We start from the raw sequence: 17,639 nt of genomic DNA, 5'->3' as shown, positions 1-17,639 counted from the left end.
ATCTCAGTTTTATCAACGCTTTGCTTGTGGTACTCACCTACTGCCATCATTGTAAGTAGATTCATGCTTTTAAACATTTTGGTAATCAAAGGCCCTGAAATAAGAAGAAACAAGAGTGAAGAGTGATACAAAAGTGATATTTTGATGACATTGAACTGAATGTCAACACATATGTTTTCAAAAGTTAAGTCTTGATTTTGTAATTTATTTCAATATTTGTTGCATTTGCACAGTACGGACTTAGCTATGTCAGCAAAAGCCAGAGTGCTGTACAAACAAATATAACCGGAGATGTATTTGAATATAGGTTGGGAATGGCAATTGTACTGGTTTGTATATTTTGGAAGGGTTTTGGAAATGTGATCTGAAGAGAGAAGTACAGAATTATTTCTTGCAAAACAATAATTCAGGGCTGAGCTTGCTTTCCTATAAAATTTGCAACAGAGAACACCTAGAGCTTTGCTAGTTAGTCATTGTATGCTCTAGAAGTAAACATATTTTGCCTCATGTATTTAGTTTGCCTAATGTAGTGTGAAGTTTGTCCTTGAGGAAGGTAGGTGAACTGAATTGCACACATTTGTATTTTGTGAAGTTTATTTTAAAGTGTTTTTTGACCTATCACTAAAAACACCCTCACTGTCCTCTACCCTTCGAAACACCATTACCTAATCCCTAATATAATATACAGAAAAAATGACCAACAGATTCAGGGACAGGGGATACCCTTAAGGGTCCCTAAAACTGTTAGGGAGAAAGCCAGCAGTCTGACCAGGGGCAGTCTCCTTACTAAGAAGAGGAGACACAAAGAAGATCCTAATAAAGTAAGACTCATCACCACTTACAGCAGTGAGTCAATGAAAAACAAATCCATGATCACAAGACACTGACAATTGGGAATGTCAGACCCAGTGATAGTGGGCAAAGTGTCCCTCCATCCCCTTGCAACTTATTGCAACTCGAAATCCATTGGAGACATGTTGGGGCATAGCTACACAGGCACACAAGGCAGGAAGGAGAGGAACAGGGTTCCTACAAATGTGGAAATTGCAACGCTTGCAAGGATAATAAAAGCAAGAAAACATACTAGTTACCCACTTGTAAGACAGCCAACATCAACAATTTTATTCAATACAGCAATGACTTGTGTGTGTGTGTCTTTGTATACCAATGTGTGCAGTATATTATTTCCAGTAAAGAAGAGAATAGTGAAGCATTTCAGGGTGATGAAGAATTGTGATGTGAATTACCCTGTAGCAAGACATCGGTCAAAAGAACATACACAGAACTCTGCCATTCTTTTGCCATTTCTATAGCAAAGTATTTAAGCATATGACTAGCACAATGCTGTCTCTGCTCTGCTGTAAAATGACAAAAGCCATTTATTTTGCTCTCATTAGAGCTCTTCAGAGAGGTATAGCTTTGTCTAGACACAAGGGAGCATCCTGTTTAAGTTCAAACAATACCCTTTAAACTGGGTGCTCCCTCGTGTCTGGAGAAAGCTATACATCTCTGAATAGCTCTAATGAGAGCAAAACACTGTGTCAGGGGTTGCTTTTACTCATTTCAGGTTAGCTTCGTTGATATTTTAACAATTAAAAACTGTAATACTGTCCCTGGAGTGGTAAATGGTTTTTGTCATTTTACAGCCGGGCCATGGATGGCACTGTGCTGGTCCTATGCTTAAAGAATTTTCTGTAGAAATGCCAAACAGCTTTGTCCCTTTCTATCTCGGGGTGGATGGCACTGTGCTAATCCTATGCTTAACGACTTTGCATATTGATGAGCGGAAACAATAGCACTTTGACAGTAAAATGCAATGAAAGTGTACCTGTGATAATGTAGTATGAGGGGAAATCAAATTGCCCTTAATTCCGTGATATTTCTTCCAAGGTGCATTATGGGAACGGCAGTATTGAAAGACTACATTGAAACCTAGTAGTCGGGGAGTTTAGAAAAACTACAATGCAATGCTGCAACAGGATATGATGGTTCACCTCTGAAAAAGAATTTGAACCAAGCTAAATGTGTCAAGACTGAAAGATCTAAAATGAGTTGCCATTCCTTTTTATTAAATAAAGTGGCTGATTCCTTGAAAGGTCCTGGTGTGCATCATTCTTCTTTATGTTCATGGGGTGCTCCGTCACCAAATGTCGAGGCTGCCCTGCTGAGGTGAGGCTTCCCTAAGCAGAGAAAGTCGTGGTGGATATATATATCTATGTATATATATATATAGAGAGATAGATATATTATCTACTGGCCGTTGCCAGTTAGCATTAGGACCTATTATCTATAGGAAATCCGCAACATTCTATTGGCAAAAACATTTGCTTCAATTGAAAAATCTTCTTGAAATTTTCCAAACTTTTGACCAGCTCAGTTCCGCTCCTTCCCTGAAAGGTTGGGGGTGATTAGTGAAGCAGGGGCCGAGAAAAAAGGGGGGTCCCAAAATGTGTTTTCCCCATGCAATTTCCCTTAGGACCTTTAGCCACGGCTACAGCTCGAACAGCTGAACAGAATTACACCAAATTTGGCAGAGAGGTAGCCCTCAGTTCCGACTTGTGCCTTTGGCATATCTGGTGTCAATCTGTTCAGTAGTTTCTTTGAAAATTACGTTAAAGTCATTTATATATCTATGGGCGCGGAGGATCCGCGGATTGTTTGAGGATAGGCCTCGTAGGATAAGCGCACAGTCCCGATCACGTGCTCAATTTTAATTGGTTGTCAGGCGGTTGTAAACATTCAAAATCAGGAACTGTTGGCAGCCATTTTGTGCCTCGGTAGAAGCGAGGCTGAGGAAGTCATTGAAATATGTGTGGAACTTATGAACACGGGGCAGGGTAGACACACCCTGACCCCCTAGGCCTGCTCAGGGCCCCCAATTCTTTTTTTTTTTAAGTCGTGATCGTCCCTAGGCCCGCCCCCTTATTGCACCACTCTGCAAACACGCCCCCTGATGCGTTTGCAGAGGGGGAATTAACTCCCCTAGAATACTGCGGGTCCCTGGGGGTCAACTAGCCAACCAGGAACCTCCAGCATGCACCAGGGGGCTGTGTTGCAGAGAGGTGTTCTGAGACCACGGCCCTTTTTACACCTCTCTGCAACACAGCTCTGTGGTGCTTACTGGAGGTACCTGGTGGGCTAATTGGCCACCAGGGGACCTCAGGATTTAAGGGGAATTTATCCCCTAACTTAAAATGCGCACGGGATGCGTTTGCACAGTGGTGAAGGTAGGGGGCGGGGCCTGAGGTGATATGTGTGCAAACACGCCCTGTGGCGTGTTTTAAGTTGGGGAATTAATTCCTCTTCAATTCAGAGGTCCCCTGGGGGCCAACTAGCCCACCAGGTCCCTCCAGTATGCGCCAGAGAGCTGCGTTGCAGAGATGTGTTCAGAGGCCACGCCCCTTTTTACAACACTCTGCAACATAGCTCCTTGGCGCTTAATGGAGGTAACTGGTGGGCTACTTGGCCCCCAGGGGACCTCTAGATTGCAGAGGAATTAATTCCCCAACTTAGAGTGAGCATGGCCTCTGAATACCTCAATGAAACGCAGCTCCTTGGCGATTACTGGAGGTACCTGGTGGGCAAGTTGGCCCCCAAGGGGAGCACAGCATTGAAGAGGAATTAATTCCCCAACTTAAAACGCGCCACAGGGCGTGTTTGCACACATGTCACCGCAGGCCCCGCCCCCTTCCTTCACCACTGTTGAGATATTTCTCTAAAATCAGCCGAACTACGAATTCCGATTTACTCACCTGTTATCAGGAGAGAACTCAGTGCTGCATTTTTTAGCATAGCACTGACCCTGAAAAGTAATTCTAAGTGTGCTTACCAGTAACTTGTATTTCCTTCCATAAGAATCCATTGTGTGATTTTCACCAGAAAAGTTTCTGTCTATTTTCACAAACTAAAAATATTGCCTGTATGACTTAAACACATTCTTTCAACTGTTTACAGGAGATGCACCCATGCTGGATCCAGGATACACCACTGAGTAAGAAAAAGTAACGTTAACATTACTTACCTGATAAGTGAATTTCCTCCCATAGGATAACATTGGTGGTTCTATGTGAAAACATTTCTTAGTGTCAACTTTTAAAATACAATAATTCAATAATATTCCTTAAAAATCACTACTGTAACCATAACGTTTTTACTCAAGTGTTTACAGGAGATATCCCAGGACTGAATTTAGCATCTAGTCTTGTGGTTAGAAAAGTAATCCAAAAAGTAACTCATTGCATTTAACTAGAAATTCGCATTGAGCTCAATGTTGCATTGTGTCTGAAATTGTGTTGCGCATTACAACTGAAACTACTGTACTTAAACGTCTATTGCCTATTTGCAAGTATTTAAACTAAAGTAATTCATTCTGAGAAAGTATATTTTGTAATGAAATGTATAATAACTATTATGTAATTTACAAAATAGAAGATCTAAAAATAAATAGTTAAAAAAATGTGGTAAATCCGTATAAAAAAAATATATAAGAATTAATACATTTAAAAATTGTCATTTACAAAACCTTTAAATTCACTGAAAAAACTATAGTTTTCATACATGTTATAGTTAGGAATTAGCATTTAAAAAACGTTTAAAATTAACTGAAAAAAACCATAGGTTTCAGACATGTTATAGTTAGGAATTAGCATTTAAAAAACCTTGGAAATTCACTGAAAAAACCATAGGTTTTAAGGGTGTTTTGTTTAGTTGGACATTTCACTCGTATAAAACCATTGAAATTCCCTGGTTATAGTTAGTTGTACTAACTATAACTAACTATAACTTGCGCGCCCGCAATCCACTGATAACATCACTGATGACATCCCAAATGACATCACTGATGACATCACTGTTGACATCATCCACGTGACAATCTGATACATCTTATCATACACTAGTATAACCTTTCAACACTCTTTATAAAATATGGAGTACCATATTTGAAACTATTGACACACCAATACAAGTTTCTAAAAACACACTCAGTGATTCCTACATCTACACACTTACCTATAGTTTCACTCATACATGCTAATAAAGATCAATAGAACAATATTAAATATACTTATACACCTACATCAACATTACACACCAGCACACATTCTATTTACTTATGTAGTAATTCTACTCCTTTATGCAAACAGTTGATCATACTTATATTTACTAAGCTACACACTTACACAAACACCTCTTTATTTATTGATATAGATAGTAACTCATACTTAGTATGTTTTAAAATCACTATTACAAGTATACAGTTATCCATACGTCACTCATGCAATCACTGAGTCTTATGTATAGTTATTTATATAAAACAACTGTCACATACACTGCTTTTTATATTTCTAGTTTCGTGGACATGTATCATTGAGAAATATATTTACTCATCACCACACCCATAAAGAGATTCACTCACCCAAACAACTGTTACCACATACAGTCTTAACCTTACATACCTACTAAATCTACTATTTACACATCTTTGGACAGTTACACACCTCCCACCCAACCACACACACATTCATTCACTATCCCATATTAATACTCACTTGAATAATTAATAACTAATATAGACTTTCAAATAGCTAGTAACTAACCTATGTAGTAGTTTACACAACAAGAGATAGAGTGCTACAGGTATTCACAAAGTTTAATCACTATCCCATATATTTAGTGAGACACTTTAAATTTGTCACTTACACAGTCAAACACATTGCTACTAAATCCTCCATTCAGACACTTATACATGCACTCAGTCTTCAAGGCAGATTGTATTATATATATATATATATATATATATATATTCACAGAAAAAAACATAGGTTATAGTGGATATATAGTTAGGAATTTGCATTTACAAAACCTTGAAAATTCAATGAAAAAACCATTGGTTTTAGGCCATATATAGTTAGGAATTAGCATTTACAAAACCTTATTTTACTCGCATAAAACCATTGAAATTCCATATATAGTTAGAAGCGCTAACTATATATCGCGCACCCGCAATCCACTGCTGATGATGTCACATATTACATCATTCATGACATGGTCAGTGACATCACTGATGACATCACTGATGACATCTCAAATGACATCACTGATGACATCACTGATCACAACATCCAGTGATTGTATGTGTCTGTAAAGTTTAAATATGTTTTACATATTGAAGAATGAGTGGATGTATAAGTGTCTGGATGAAGAATTTAGTAGGTGCATGACTGACTGTATGAAAGAGTGATTAAATGTGTCTCACTGAGTGCATGGGTTAGTGACTAAACTGTCTTAATTTGTGCATCAGTATGTTTGTTGTTGTGTAAGCTGCTGCATGTGTTGATCAGTAGCTATAAGAGTGGCCATATGGGTTATTGATTGGTTGCCCAAGTATTTGAATGGGAGGCTGAGTGTGTGTGTGGGTGGCTGGGAGGTGCGTGACTCTGTGCATAGATGTGTAAGCAGTTGATTCACTAGGAGTATGAGTTCAAGAGTGCATGTGGAAACAGCTATATGGGCGGTTGACTGTGCATGGGTGTGTTGGTGAGTGAATGGATTTCTCATTGCTACATGCGCAAGTAAGTACGTATGTAAAACACAATACATGTGAGAGTTGACATATATAAATAACTGAACATAAGAGCCAGTGAATGTGTGAGTGGCTGTATCAATCACTGTGAGCTTGTATCAGGGATTATATAAGAGAGTAAATATGTGTTATTATATGTTTGAATAAGTAAGATGTGTATAACTGTATAGTTGAGGAAATGGAGGTGTGATTGATTCTTTGCATGACTGACTAGGTGTGTGAGTAACTCCATGGATGAGTGACAGTCTGTGAGTGTCTGTTTATACTGAGTGTATGTAAGGTTATATTAGAGTCTGAAGAGGTTCATTGTATTATCACATGAGTGATGTGATCAGTGATGACAAATGAGATGTCATCAGTGATGTCATTTGAGTTGTCATCAGTGATGTCATCAGTGATGTCATTTGAGATGTCATCAGTGATGTCATTTGAGTTGTCATCAGTGATGTCATCAGTGATGTCATTTGAGATGTCATCAGTGATGTCATCAGTGATGTCACTGACCATGTCATGAATGATGTAATATGTGACATCATCAGCAGTGGATTGCGGGTGCGCGATATATAGTTAGCGCTTCTAACTATATATGGAATTTCAATGGTTTTATGCGAGTAAAATAAGGTTTTGTAAATGCTAATTCCTAACTATATATGGCCTAAAACCAATGGTTTTTTCATTGAATTTTCAAGGTTTTGTAAATGCAAATTCCTAACTATATATCCACTATAACCTATGGTTTTTTCTGTGAATTTCATTGGTTTTTTAATAGCAAATATGAAAAGCTTTAAAATGTAAAGTACGTGATAGATAAAAACATTTTCGTATTTATGCACGCTGATGTGCTTTGAACGCTGCCCCCCTCCCCTCTTTTCTCTTAGTAGTACTCTCTCTTTGCAGATAGTGAAGAGTAGTTAACGCAGGCCTTTACCCCCGTTGTAATCCGTCCTGCCTGCTTGTCTCTCCATTTGATTGATTATTATCCAAGCATTTACTGTTTTTCAATTGATTCTCTTTGGTTCATTCTCTATTTACAAACAAGCACAAAGTCGCAATACTCTGTTTAGTCTTTGCAGATCGTGAAAAATCGTGTAAAAAAATAAAAGTAATCGAGCAAAATCAGTAGGCCACTAATTGGATCTCTTTTTGACCTCACTAAAATAGAAATATTATAAACAACCCTTCATGAGAAATACGAAAATAGTGAGATGAACTGAGCTCCACACCATGAGGGCTGCAAGACAGCTCGGCTCCGTCACCCACCCCGCCCAAAATAACGACAAACCCTATGCAAATATTAAAAATATAGACAACACACCAGCAAAGAAACAGGGTAAAACATTTTATTAAATAACTATTTACATAACGTTGGTTTATAAGATGATGTCAGTAGTGGACCGATGTGTGAATAGGTCGGAAGCAGCACAAGGCGCCAAGATCCGGATGGAAAGTCCTGGATATTGGGTGCCATAGTTCAGAGTTCTGAGTTTGAGCCTTTTTCAATGCCTGTGCTTTGTTGTTTCCCCTCCATCAAAAACAAAAAAAATATATAAAACTGTGCAAAAATACAAAAAAAAACAAAAAATGTTTACAAAAGCAGTGCTTGTAAGACTGTCTGAAGCTTATTTCCACCTACTGCAGCTTCACTATTCCAAAGTAAGTGAGGGTCGTTTGTGGACCTGACTGCATTTGAAAACAATGTTATATGGTACCTCCCTAAACCGCTTGACGGAGGCCCCCGAGGGGCGGTGTGATGACACGGACTCGGAGAAGACGCTTGGCTCCGACCCCCTCCCCAAGTCTTATAGCACTGGTGTAGCCTGAGATCGCCCCCGACATAGGCGGCCGGCTCCCGGGGTCCGGCGGAACTTTTTGCCTTTTGATGACTCTTCTATTCTGGACTTTGTCCCACAATCCGTTTGACCTGAAGACACGCTGTAGTGGGGCGCCCCTTTACCGTTTTAGTTGCCATTCCGCCCGCTTTTGCTACACTGTGCCTCTTCCGCCATTCAGCTGTTTACCGCCCGCTCTTGCGACTACAGCGTCTCGCTCACCATGTAGTTAAGTTGCTCCCGCTCTTGCGGTGCAGCGATAGGCGGCTGCCACAGGACTCTCAAAATGGCGGCCGGCTCTTCGGTTTTGGGCCTGGTCCACTAAAATGGCCCTGGGACACCTTGGAACTCGGACGCTTCCCTGATAGGGCTTGGGTCCCATTCTCGAAAAGCGTCCCCTCAGCCGTGAAGATTCTACAAAAGTCTTGGGGGCCTCCGACTCCCGCAGGCTTCTGGTGGGGAGCGGCTGCCATGATTGCTCGTGGAATGGCCACGACAGAGCTACGAGATGGTAGTGGTCTCATGCTGACGCCAGCTTTAGTCTGAAACATCCAGAAACACTATAGACTACCAATTCGATCAGTTCCGGTAGCGCCCCAACATGACCCGGAAGAGAAGAATTTGCCCTCCCCTCTTTGACTGATGGTTCTTGTTGCCTGTCCCCTCTGTTGTCATTTAACAGAACTTTTTGGACTGCTGAAAGGGGTTGTGTTCTGAACGCTGGTTGGTGGAGACATTTAGACTATATTCTTGACCTACGTTGTCGCGTAATGCGTTTTATGACACGCCGCGTTAGCGCACCCGTAAGTGATCCGAGGCGCGGCGCGCAGCGCGTAACGTAAGCATAACAGGTCATGTGACTTGTTAATAAAACTTTTCATTGGTTCATTTTACTTTTGTTAATTTAATGATGAAAAGCTTGGTCATATGACCTAAAAATTACGCTTTTTATTTTTTTCGAACATCATTTTTTTTTCAAACATATGTTATAATATTCCAGGCTAATGTACTTTCCCGGAAAATTTACAACTGTCCTGCAAGTAAAATATATTCCTTTTTCGAGAAAAAGGGCGTTTCTTCGTTCCATGACGGAGCCGTTGAGTAAGAGAGACTCGGCCTGCTGTCTTAGTCGCCGATACGCCTGATTATCAGATTCTTATCGATCACTTTATGTTGCAGAAATGAAAAACACAACTGCCCTTGACCATTTATCTTTACTGCGATCCTACATATTATACCTTTTATCCGTCATGTAATTGGACTGCTTTATTTCACTTGCCTTTTACTGATTCGAAAACAGTGACTAAAAGTAAAAACTTTACCAATGTAAATACTACTACCGTGTTTTGTTTTAAAAACCTTTATTGTGAAAATATCAGTATACAAATACGGGCCTATAACCACGTGGGCCGGCCACGGAGCAAACTGAAATCGTATATGATGAGGAGACATTTACACTGTAGAGGAACGTAACGAGCGGGCCATTATTTTGCAAGAACTAAGGTGTCTAACAGTTGCGGAATCGGTGGACGTACATTTTGTAATTAAAATAAGACAGGGCCACTTACAATAACATTTTCTAGATATACATTTGCGGGCAAGGAGTTACGAGTCCCATTTATACCGGCGCCATTTTGGGCGAGGCCGGGCAGGTCCAAGATATAGTCAAAATGTCTTCACCAACAATCGGCCAGACCAGAACCCCTTTCGGCCCTTTATGCTACAAGATGGTGTCTTCCATTCAGAAAATATTGTTGGCAGCATTTTGAAAGGAAAGATAAACAGCCGTTCTCCTAGTGAGTCTCACATTGTTACATTTAGGAAGAATGTTGAAGAGTAATATGTGGAAAATCTGAAGCCATTTTTCTACAAACTCTCAATCAGCCTAAGTCATGGGCGATCTTTGTCCACACCAGGGCAATAGTGAAGCTGCAGCAGGTGCAAAGGAGCTTCAGACAGTCTTACAAGCACTGCTTTTCTAAACATTTTTTTGTATTTTTGCACAGTTTTATATATTTTTTTTTGTTTTTGATGGAGGGGAAACAACAAAAAACAGGCATTGAAAAAAGCTCAACAGTGCAGGGCGCCTTGTGCTGCTTCCGACCTATTCACACATCGGTCCACTACTGACATCACCTCATAAGCCAACGGGGCACCCCACACTGACTTTCGGCGCAGCATTGTAGGATGGCCACACCAGTGCGGCAACTTGCTGGACACCACCTCGGTGCCATCCGGATCTCGGAGCGTTCGAGTCACTGTACCGCAAGAGTGACCGGAACTCAGCTGGTCACGCCGTCTTTCGGCGCAGCATTGTAGGATGGCCACACCAGTGCGGCAACTTGCTGGACACAACCTCGGTGCCATCCGGATCTCGGCGCGTTCGACTCACTGTACCGCAAGAGTGACCGGAACTCAGCTGGACACGCCGTCTTTCGGCGCAGCATTGTAGGATGGCCACACCACTGCAGCAATTTGCTGGACACCACCTTGGGCAACAGTGAAACTGCAGCAGGTGCAAATAAGCTTCAGATAGTCTTACAAGCACAGCTCAGAACTCTCAACTATGGCACTCAATATCCAGGACTTGCCATTCGGATCTTGGCGCCTTGTGCTGGTTCCGACCTATTCACACATCGGTCCACTACTGACATCACCTCATAAGCCAACGGGGCACCCCACGCCGACTTTCGGCACAGCATTGTAGGATGGCCACACCAGTGCAGCAACTTGCTGGACACAACCTCGGTGCCATCCGGATCTCGGCGCGTTCGACTCACTGTACCGCAAGAGTGACCGGAACTCAGCTGGACACGCCGTCTTTCGGCGCAGCATTGTAGGATGGCCACACCAGTACGGCAATTTGCTTGACACCACCTCGGTGCCATCCGGATCTCAGCGCGTTGTGCTGCCTTCGGCCTATTCGCACATCGGTCCGCTACTGACGCCGCCTCACGTGCCAACGGATTTTCTACGGTTTTTGTAGCCCTATGCCGCATAACAGGTCATGTGACTTCTTTATAAAACTTTTCATTGGTTCATTTTACTTTTGGTTTCCTAAAGATGGAAGGCTTGGTCATATGACCTAAAAATAACACTTTTCATTGGTTTAGAACATTTTTTTTTCCCAAACGATGAAAGCCCCACCTTGTTTCTGGATCATTCAGACTGAAGCTGGCGTCAGCATGAGAGCACCACCATCTCGTGGCTCCGTCGTGGTCATTCCGCGAGCAATCATGGCAGCCGCTCCCCACCGGAAGCCTGCGGGAGTCGGGGGCCCCCAAGACTTTTGTACAATCTTCACGGCTGAGGGGACGCTTTTCGAGAATGGAGCCCAAGCCCTAGCAGGCAAGCGTCCGAGTTCCAAAGTGTCCCAGGGCCATTTCAGTGGACCAGGCCCAAAACCGAGGAGCCGTCTGCCATTTTAAGAGCCATGTGGCAGCCGCCTATCGCTGCACTGCAAGAGTGGGAGCAACTCAACAACATGGTGAGCGAGACGCTGTAGCCGCAAGAGCGGGCGCAACTCAGCTAGATGGCCGCCACCTGGGGAGGCCCGTTCATGCCGCCTCCCCCACGCCCCCCCCGGGCCGCCGCACGCCAATTTTCGGAGTAGCATTGTAGGATACCAAAACCAGTGCGGCAGTTTACTGGACATCACCTGGGTGCCTGTCGTACATGTTGTGTCAGCCATGTGACACTGGACACAGACCGCTACTGACGAGGCCTCCCCCCGCACCACCCGGGACGCCCCACGCTGTTTTTCTGTGCTGCATTGTAGGATCCCTAAACCAGTGCGGCACCCAGGCGACATCACCTGGGTGCCGTCCAGAACTCTGCACGTTGTGCTGCCTTGGGACTATTCGCACAAAAGACAGCTTCTAACCATTGTTGCTTTTTGTGTTGAGAAATGTTTAAATGTTTTTAGTTTTTGTTCCGTTCGTTAAAGTTAATAGTTAATAAAGTTTTATAACCTTACTTTGTTGGAGTGTTATCTATTTTTTTAAAAACGGGTGAATGGGGCCTTGAATCTGGTTATTGTCATGTGTGGGCTTTGGAAGTGTGCTGCTGCAGGATCGGACATTTCAAACTCAAATGCACGTTCTTTTTCTTACCTTTCCGAAGCATGGAGCGCAATAGCAAGCAGAGAAAGGGTGATGCACGTGTTGAACACTACCTGACCTAGCAAGTTGCTGGCAGTGCCCCCCCGCCCGCTCCTGAAAGAGGAAACACACACACCGCCGCTCCGAGTACTTCACAAATCTTTAAAAGACCATGCGCTTGTTCATGAGGCTTAAATGGTTTATCACCTCTTCTAGAACCCCTGCATCGACCCTCTGACGTTTCCTGGAAAAATTACCATGTAACACAATACCAAGCCCTGTCAGCTGAAACCCCCAAGGAATCGTGGGCATATTATCAAGGGGGTTTAACTCCGCTTTTTTGGCTTTAAAAGCCTTGAAAGCGGAGATAAAATTATCTCCCTATTACCAAGCTGTCGCTAACACCAGTTAGTGACAGCTAAAAGGAGATAGCGACCATCTTGGGCCCCGCTTTGCATGTCAGTAATACTTATCACTAATGACATGCAAAGTGGCGTGCCAAGATGTTAGCGACTGGAAACAGTCCCTAACATCGCTACCTTCTATTACCAACTTTTGGAGATATTCGCGCTAAGCGCGAATATCTCCAAAATCTAACACCTGCCCTGAGCAGTTCTTAGCCATGTTATCCAATGGGAGGTGGATAACATGGCTAAGAGCATTTGCTCGATAATACATGAATATCGCTGACTTTTCTGCGATAATAGCAAGGTTTATCTGCGATAAAAATCGCCGATGTACGGCGATAATTTTTGTCTCTAAACAAGTTAGAGACAAAAATTATCGCTAGTTGTTCGTAATATGCCCCCGGGTTTTTGCTTGCAGAAATCGGGAGGCGGGAGACTAGCACTGAAATCAGTAGTCACACGCCTGAATCGGGAGGATTGGCATGTCTGAATTCTCTACAGCTGGGGCCATAAACTACATCCGCAGGGTTAGGTGATAGCCTGGGACCAGCCTGGCATCTAAAATGGCTGCCGTGCACGACAAAATTGTGGCATTGGAAAAAAGGCAAGATGGCGCAGCCGCTGGAAGAGATGTATCAACATATATCAGCCTCCTCAGCCACCCTCAGGAAACATAGGGGATTAGGATACGTCTCCCGCACCCCCTTATACCTAGTACTTTAATTAACGAAGCACAAAATGGCGAATTCCCGTTTCGCTACCAGTTTGCGGCCCAGTTCGCGGCCCGTGAAGCGCTTCTACCGTGAAAAATCATTTTTTTTTATTTTCCCCACGGGACCCTTTAATAACCCCAACAACATTCCTAGGGGGTCAAGAGGGGGATACCTTGCCCCCTTTCATTAAATTCCCCCTTAGTTTTTCACCTTTTCTTCTCTCTCGATCCTACCGAGAGACAAGATGGCGGCCGCTCCGGACTGTCACGCAGCAAAAAAAAAAAAAAGCTCACGCACAGCCGCTGGAAGAGATGTATCAACATATATCAGCCTCCTCAGCCACCCTCAGGAAACATAGGGGATTAGGATACGTCTCCCGCACCCACTTATACCTAGTAATTTAATTAACGAAGCACAAAATGGCGAATTCCCGTTTCGCTACCAGTTTGCGGCCCAGTTCGCGGCCCGTGAAGCGCTTCTACCGTGAAAAATCATTTTTTTTTTTTTTTTCCCCACGGGACCCTTTAATAACCCCAACAACATTCCTAGGGGGTCAAGAGGGGGATACCTTGCCCCCTTTCATTAAATTCCCCTTTCGTTTTCCACCTCTTCTTCTCTCTCGATCCTACCGAGAGACAAGATGGCGGCCGCTCCGGACTGTTTAGAATGTTGACAGACACCGGAGAGCCAATCAGCTTTCTGCGCGCAAAGTTCCGATAAGCGAAAAGTAAGCGGACCGGATCGCTGCCCAGAGCGCTGTTACAGATATATATCTTGGTTTGAACGTCAATTTCTCAAAAACTACTGGAGCACATATATTGAGACCTAGCAAAGGCACATCGGGCTAACAGTCCCTACAATTTTGCCAAGTTTCGTGCAAATCCATTCAGCCGTTCGAGCTAAAAGTGAGTCCAACCGCCCTATGGAAAAATGAATGGAAAAAACGCGTTTTGGGACCCCCCCTTTTTTCTCAGCCCCCCCTTGACGAAACTCCACCAAATTTTCAGGGGCTGCTCAGAATCAAAATGTGCCATTTTCCTGAAAATTTCAGCCGATTCCGTCCACAAACGCCAAAGTTATTAGACATAGAATTTTCAAAAGTCCCATAGAGAAAAAATTCTAACTATATATACCTACTGGCTATCGCCAGTAGGTAATATATATATATATATATATATATATATATATATAATACTTATTTAAATATAGAACCAAACTACATTCACTGGATGATGTCATCAGTGATGTCATTTGAGATGTCATCAGTGATTTCACTGACCATGTCATGAATGATGTAATATGTGACATCATCAGCAGTGGATTGGGGGCGCGCGAGTTATAGTTAGTACAACTAACTATATCAGTAACTGTATATGCTATGCAGGCAAAGATGGGGCGAAGGAGTGAGTCTCACTCCTGGATTAAAAAAACAGACCTAAACGGTGTTTCTGCCCACTACTTGCTGGGCAGCTGGGAAGTAAAAGTGCGGCAAGGGCTCTCACTGGCCCTCAGGACAAATGTGTAGAACGTTGGAGCCATCTGGCTCTGAAAATAAAGTATGTCCCTGGGAGCACTCATGCTCCTGAAATGACTATGCGCAAACTGGGGTAGCACAACCCCCTGAGGGCCCCTCTGGGCCCTTTAAGTAAATATGGTCAAAGGTTAGAGCCATCTAGGCTCTGGACTTAAATATGCCCCCAAACGTTGGAGCTGCCCGCTGCACATTGAGGCTGCTCAGAAAGCATTGACAGGGTACTGTGCCTTTATCAGGCATCATCTATAGTCTCCACAGAGCCCCCCAGCCCTTTCCTACTTACCGAGCTGCTCGCATGGGACCCCTCTCTGTGGATGTGGCAGGGGCAGGCACCAGCAATGTGCCTCGTGCCCCCTCCACGAGAACCGGCTGCGGCACTTGCTGGGCTCTCCCCATTAACGAGAGCCCCGCCAACCGGGGGTCTCATTTATGAAAAAAGACGCATCGCTGCGTGAAAACAGCGATGCGTCACTTTTCACTGCGCACTCCTTGTGACACCAATGATGCGTCATATTTAATGTATGACGCATCATGTCGCAAGGACTTACAGATACGTCAGTATTTCTGACGTATCTGTAAGTGCAAAAGTGACGCATTGCTGGAGTGTGTCACAAAAGTGACGCAACTCCAGCAATGCGTCCTTTCACATGGGGAAAGCCCCATGTGAAAGGGCTTGCGTCAGTCTTACGCCTGCTGTGAGGCAGGCGCAAGATTTTGACGCAACAGCATCCTAAAAGTGACGCAGTGAAATCTCATAGATTTCACTGCGTCACTATTACGAGGCTTTTTGCCGGGGAACGCCCCCTCTGCATATATTATACCTGACGCAGGTATAATGTGGCGCAGGGGGTTAAAAGTGACGCATCTACCTAGATGCGTCACTTTTTAAATATGGCGCAACAAGGCGCATATTTTACACCGCTGGTGCGTCACAAAATGTGACGCACCGGCGGCGCAAAACTGATGCAAGGCCTCATAAATAAGGGCCCAGGTGCCTTTCTTCACCCGGTCCCCCATCTTGCGGCTGCCGTCTCCTCTCCCAGCTGGGTGCATGCCCGCCCCCCCAACCAGGCAGACAGATTCTTGGTTGCACTAGGCAGCAGCCCGGCAGCAACTCTCTTCCCTCAGCCGAATGTTTTGAACGTGGCTCGGTCCATGGCGGTGAAACACGAGGTGGGCACCCACTTTAGTTATAAGTTTAACAAAAGCGCAATGAGGGGTAGGCTCCCTCTAAATTGGACTATAAAGCAGGGTGGGCTCCTGCTATTTCAAATATAAAAATAGCGGCCATGTATCGTGGGCACCCACTGTAAATATAAAAATAAGCGGGATGGGTAACTGCAAGGCCGGCATCAAGGGGGAATCCCCAAGGTGGGGGTTCCCTCCCAAAGGGGAAAATTAGGATTCAGCGCTCCCAGGGTGCAAAAAGATGCAGAAAGGTCCTGTAGAGAATAGAAATAAGTCTCAGCAACAAAATGTTCTTAAAGATGAAAAGGGGGCAGGCAGGGCTGAGTGAAAAGAAGTCCTCCAGGCATCCAGGGGCAGGGCAAAGCCCAGGGAGGCAAGCCTTCCCCTGAGCCCCAGCAGCAGCACACCCCTGGTAGATTCAAGTCGCACACAAGAACATTTTCATTGGGTCACAGCCCCTCCTTTTATACAGCTAAATCCTTTCTTCTCAAAGGTGCAGGCAAGGGGAGAACCAGATACAACTGGTTCTGGAGCACTTTGTTTTGCTCAGCTCCCTTCTCTATTCACAGGACAGGCCAGGGACATCAGACGCACCACATGAGGTTGAGCCAGCATTGTGGAGGGAAGGCACAGCCCAATTCAGGTCCCAGGGGCAACTCCTCCCTCCCATCTACATGAAGATCTCCCTATTCACCACCGGGCAGACTCATCCTGGCTCCTGGAGCCAACCACACCAGCCAGCCCCTGTCACTCACAAGCAAGACAGGCAATTCACATCTCACAGAAATGCCAACTTCTAAAAGTGGCACTTCTCAACTAGACACAACAAATCTGCGCACACCATTGCGCAGCACTTATTCTCACGAGTTCGCACATACCACATTCGACCCTGCACTCCCCACATACCAGGAACTACCCTGGACATACATATCCCCCGTGCATTCCTATGGGTGGCAGTCCACTCTCAGCACACATTCACTCCGAGTGCACACACACTTTACAATGGGCCACAGTGCTAGTGTGTGCTGAGGCCTAAAATCACTACCACCATGCCAGAGGCTAAAGGCAAAAAAGTAAGGGGTGAACCTACCAAAAAGGCCCAAGTCCAACAGTTAGAGTAGTACATATGACTAGAAACAGCAATGGCATGTATTCAGGTTTTTTTGGGGGCGGAAGGGGAGAATGTAAATAAGAGATTTTGTATGCAGACATATATTTCAGTTAGTCTTCATAGAAAGGTATGCTAGACCAATTTTTGGAGTTTCTCCAGTATCAAAGTTACATT

General features: G+C 44.0%; 1 protein-coding gene across 1 annotated transcript in view; it reads right to left on the bottom strand.

The window, feature by feature from the left end:
- The window catches only part of LOC147701359 (chymotrypsin inhibitor Ani s 6-like), a 44,095-nt gene that overhangs the window by 13,818 nt on the left and 12,638 nt on the right, over positions 1-17,639 (bottom strand). Inside the window, exon 2 of the mRNA XM_086930056.1 lies at positions 38-94. Within this exon, the coding sequence (XP_086786182.1) occupies positions 38-77 (40 nt within the window). The 5' untranslated portion in view covers positions 78-94. The remainder of the gene's footprint in view (positions 1-37; positions 95-17,639) is intronic.

The sequence above is a fragment of the Lissotriton vulgaris genome, chromosome 7 (assembly GCF_964263255.1).
Source record: "Lissotriton vulgaris chromosome 7, aLisVul1.2, whole genome shotgun sequence".
Taxonomy (NCBI): Eukaryota; Metazoa; Chordata; class Amphibia; order Caudata; family Salamandridae; genus Lissotriton; species Lissotriton vulgaris.
Note: the sequence above shows the minus strand (reverse complement) of the source record. Positions and strands in the feature narration are given on the sequence as shown.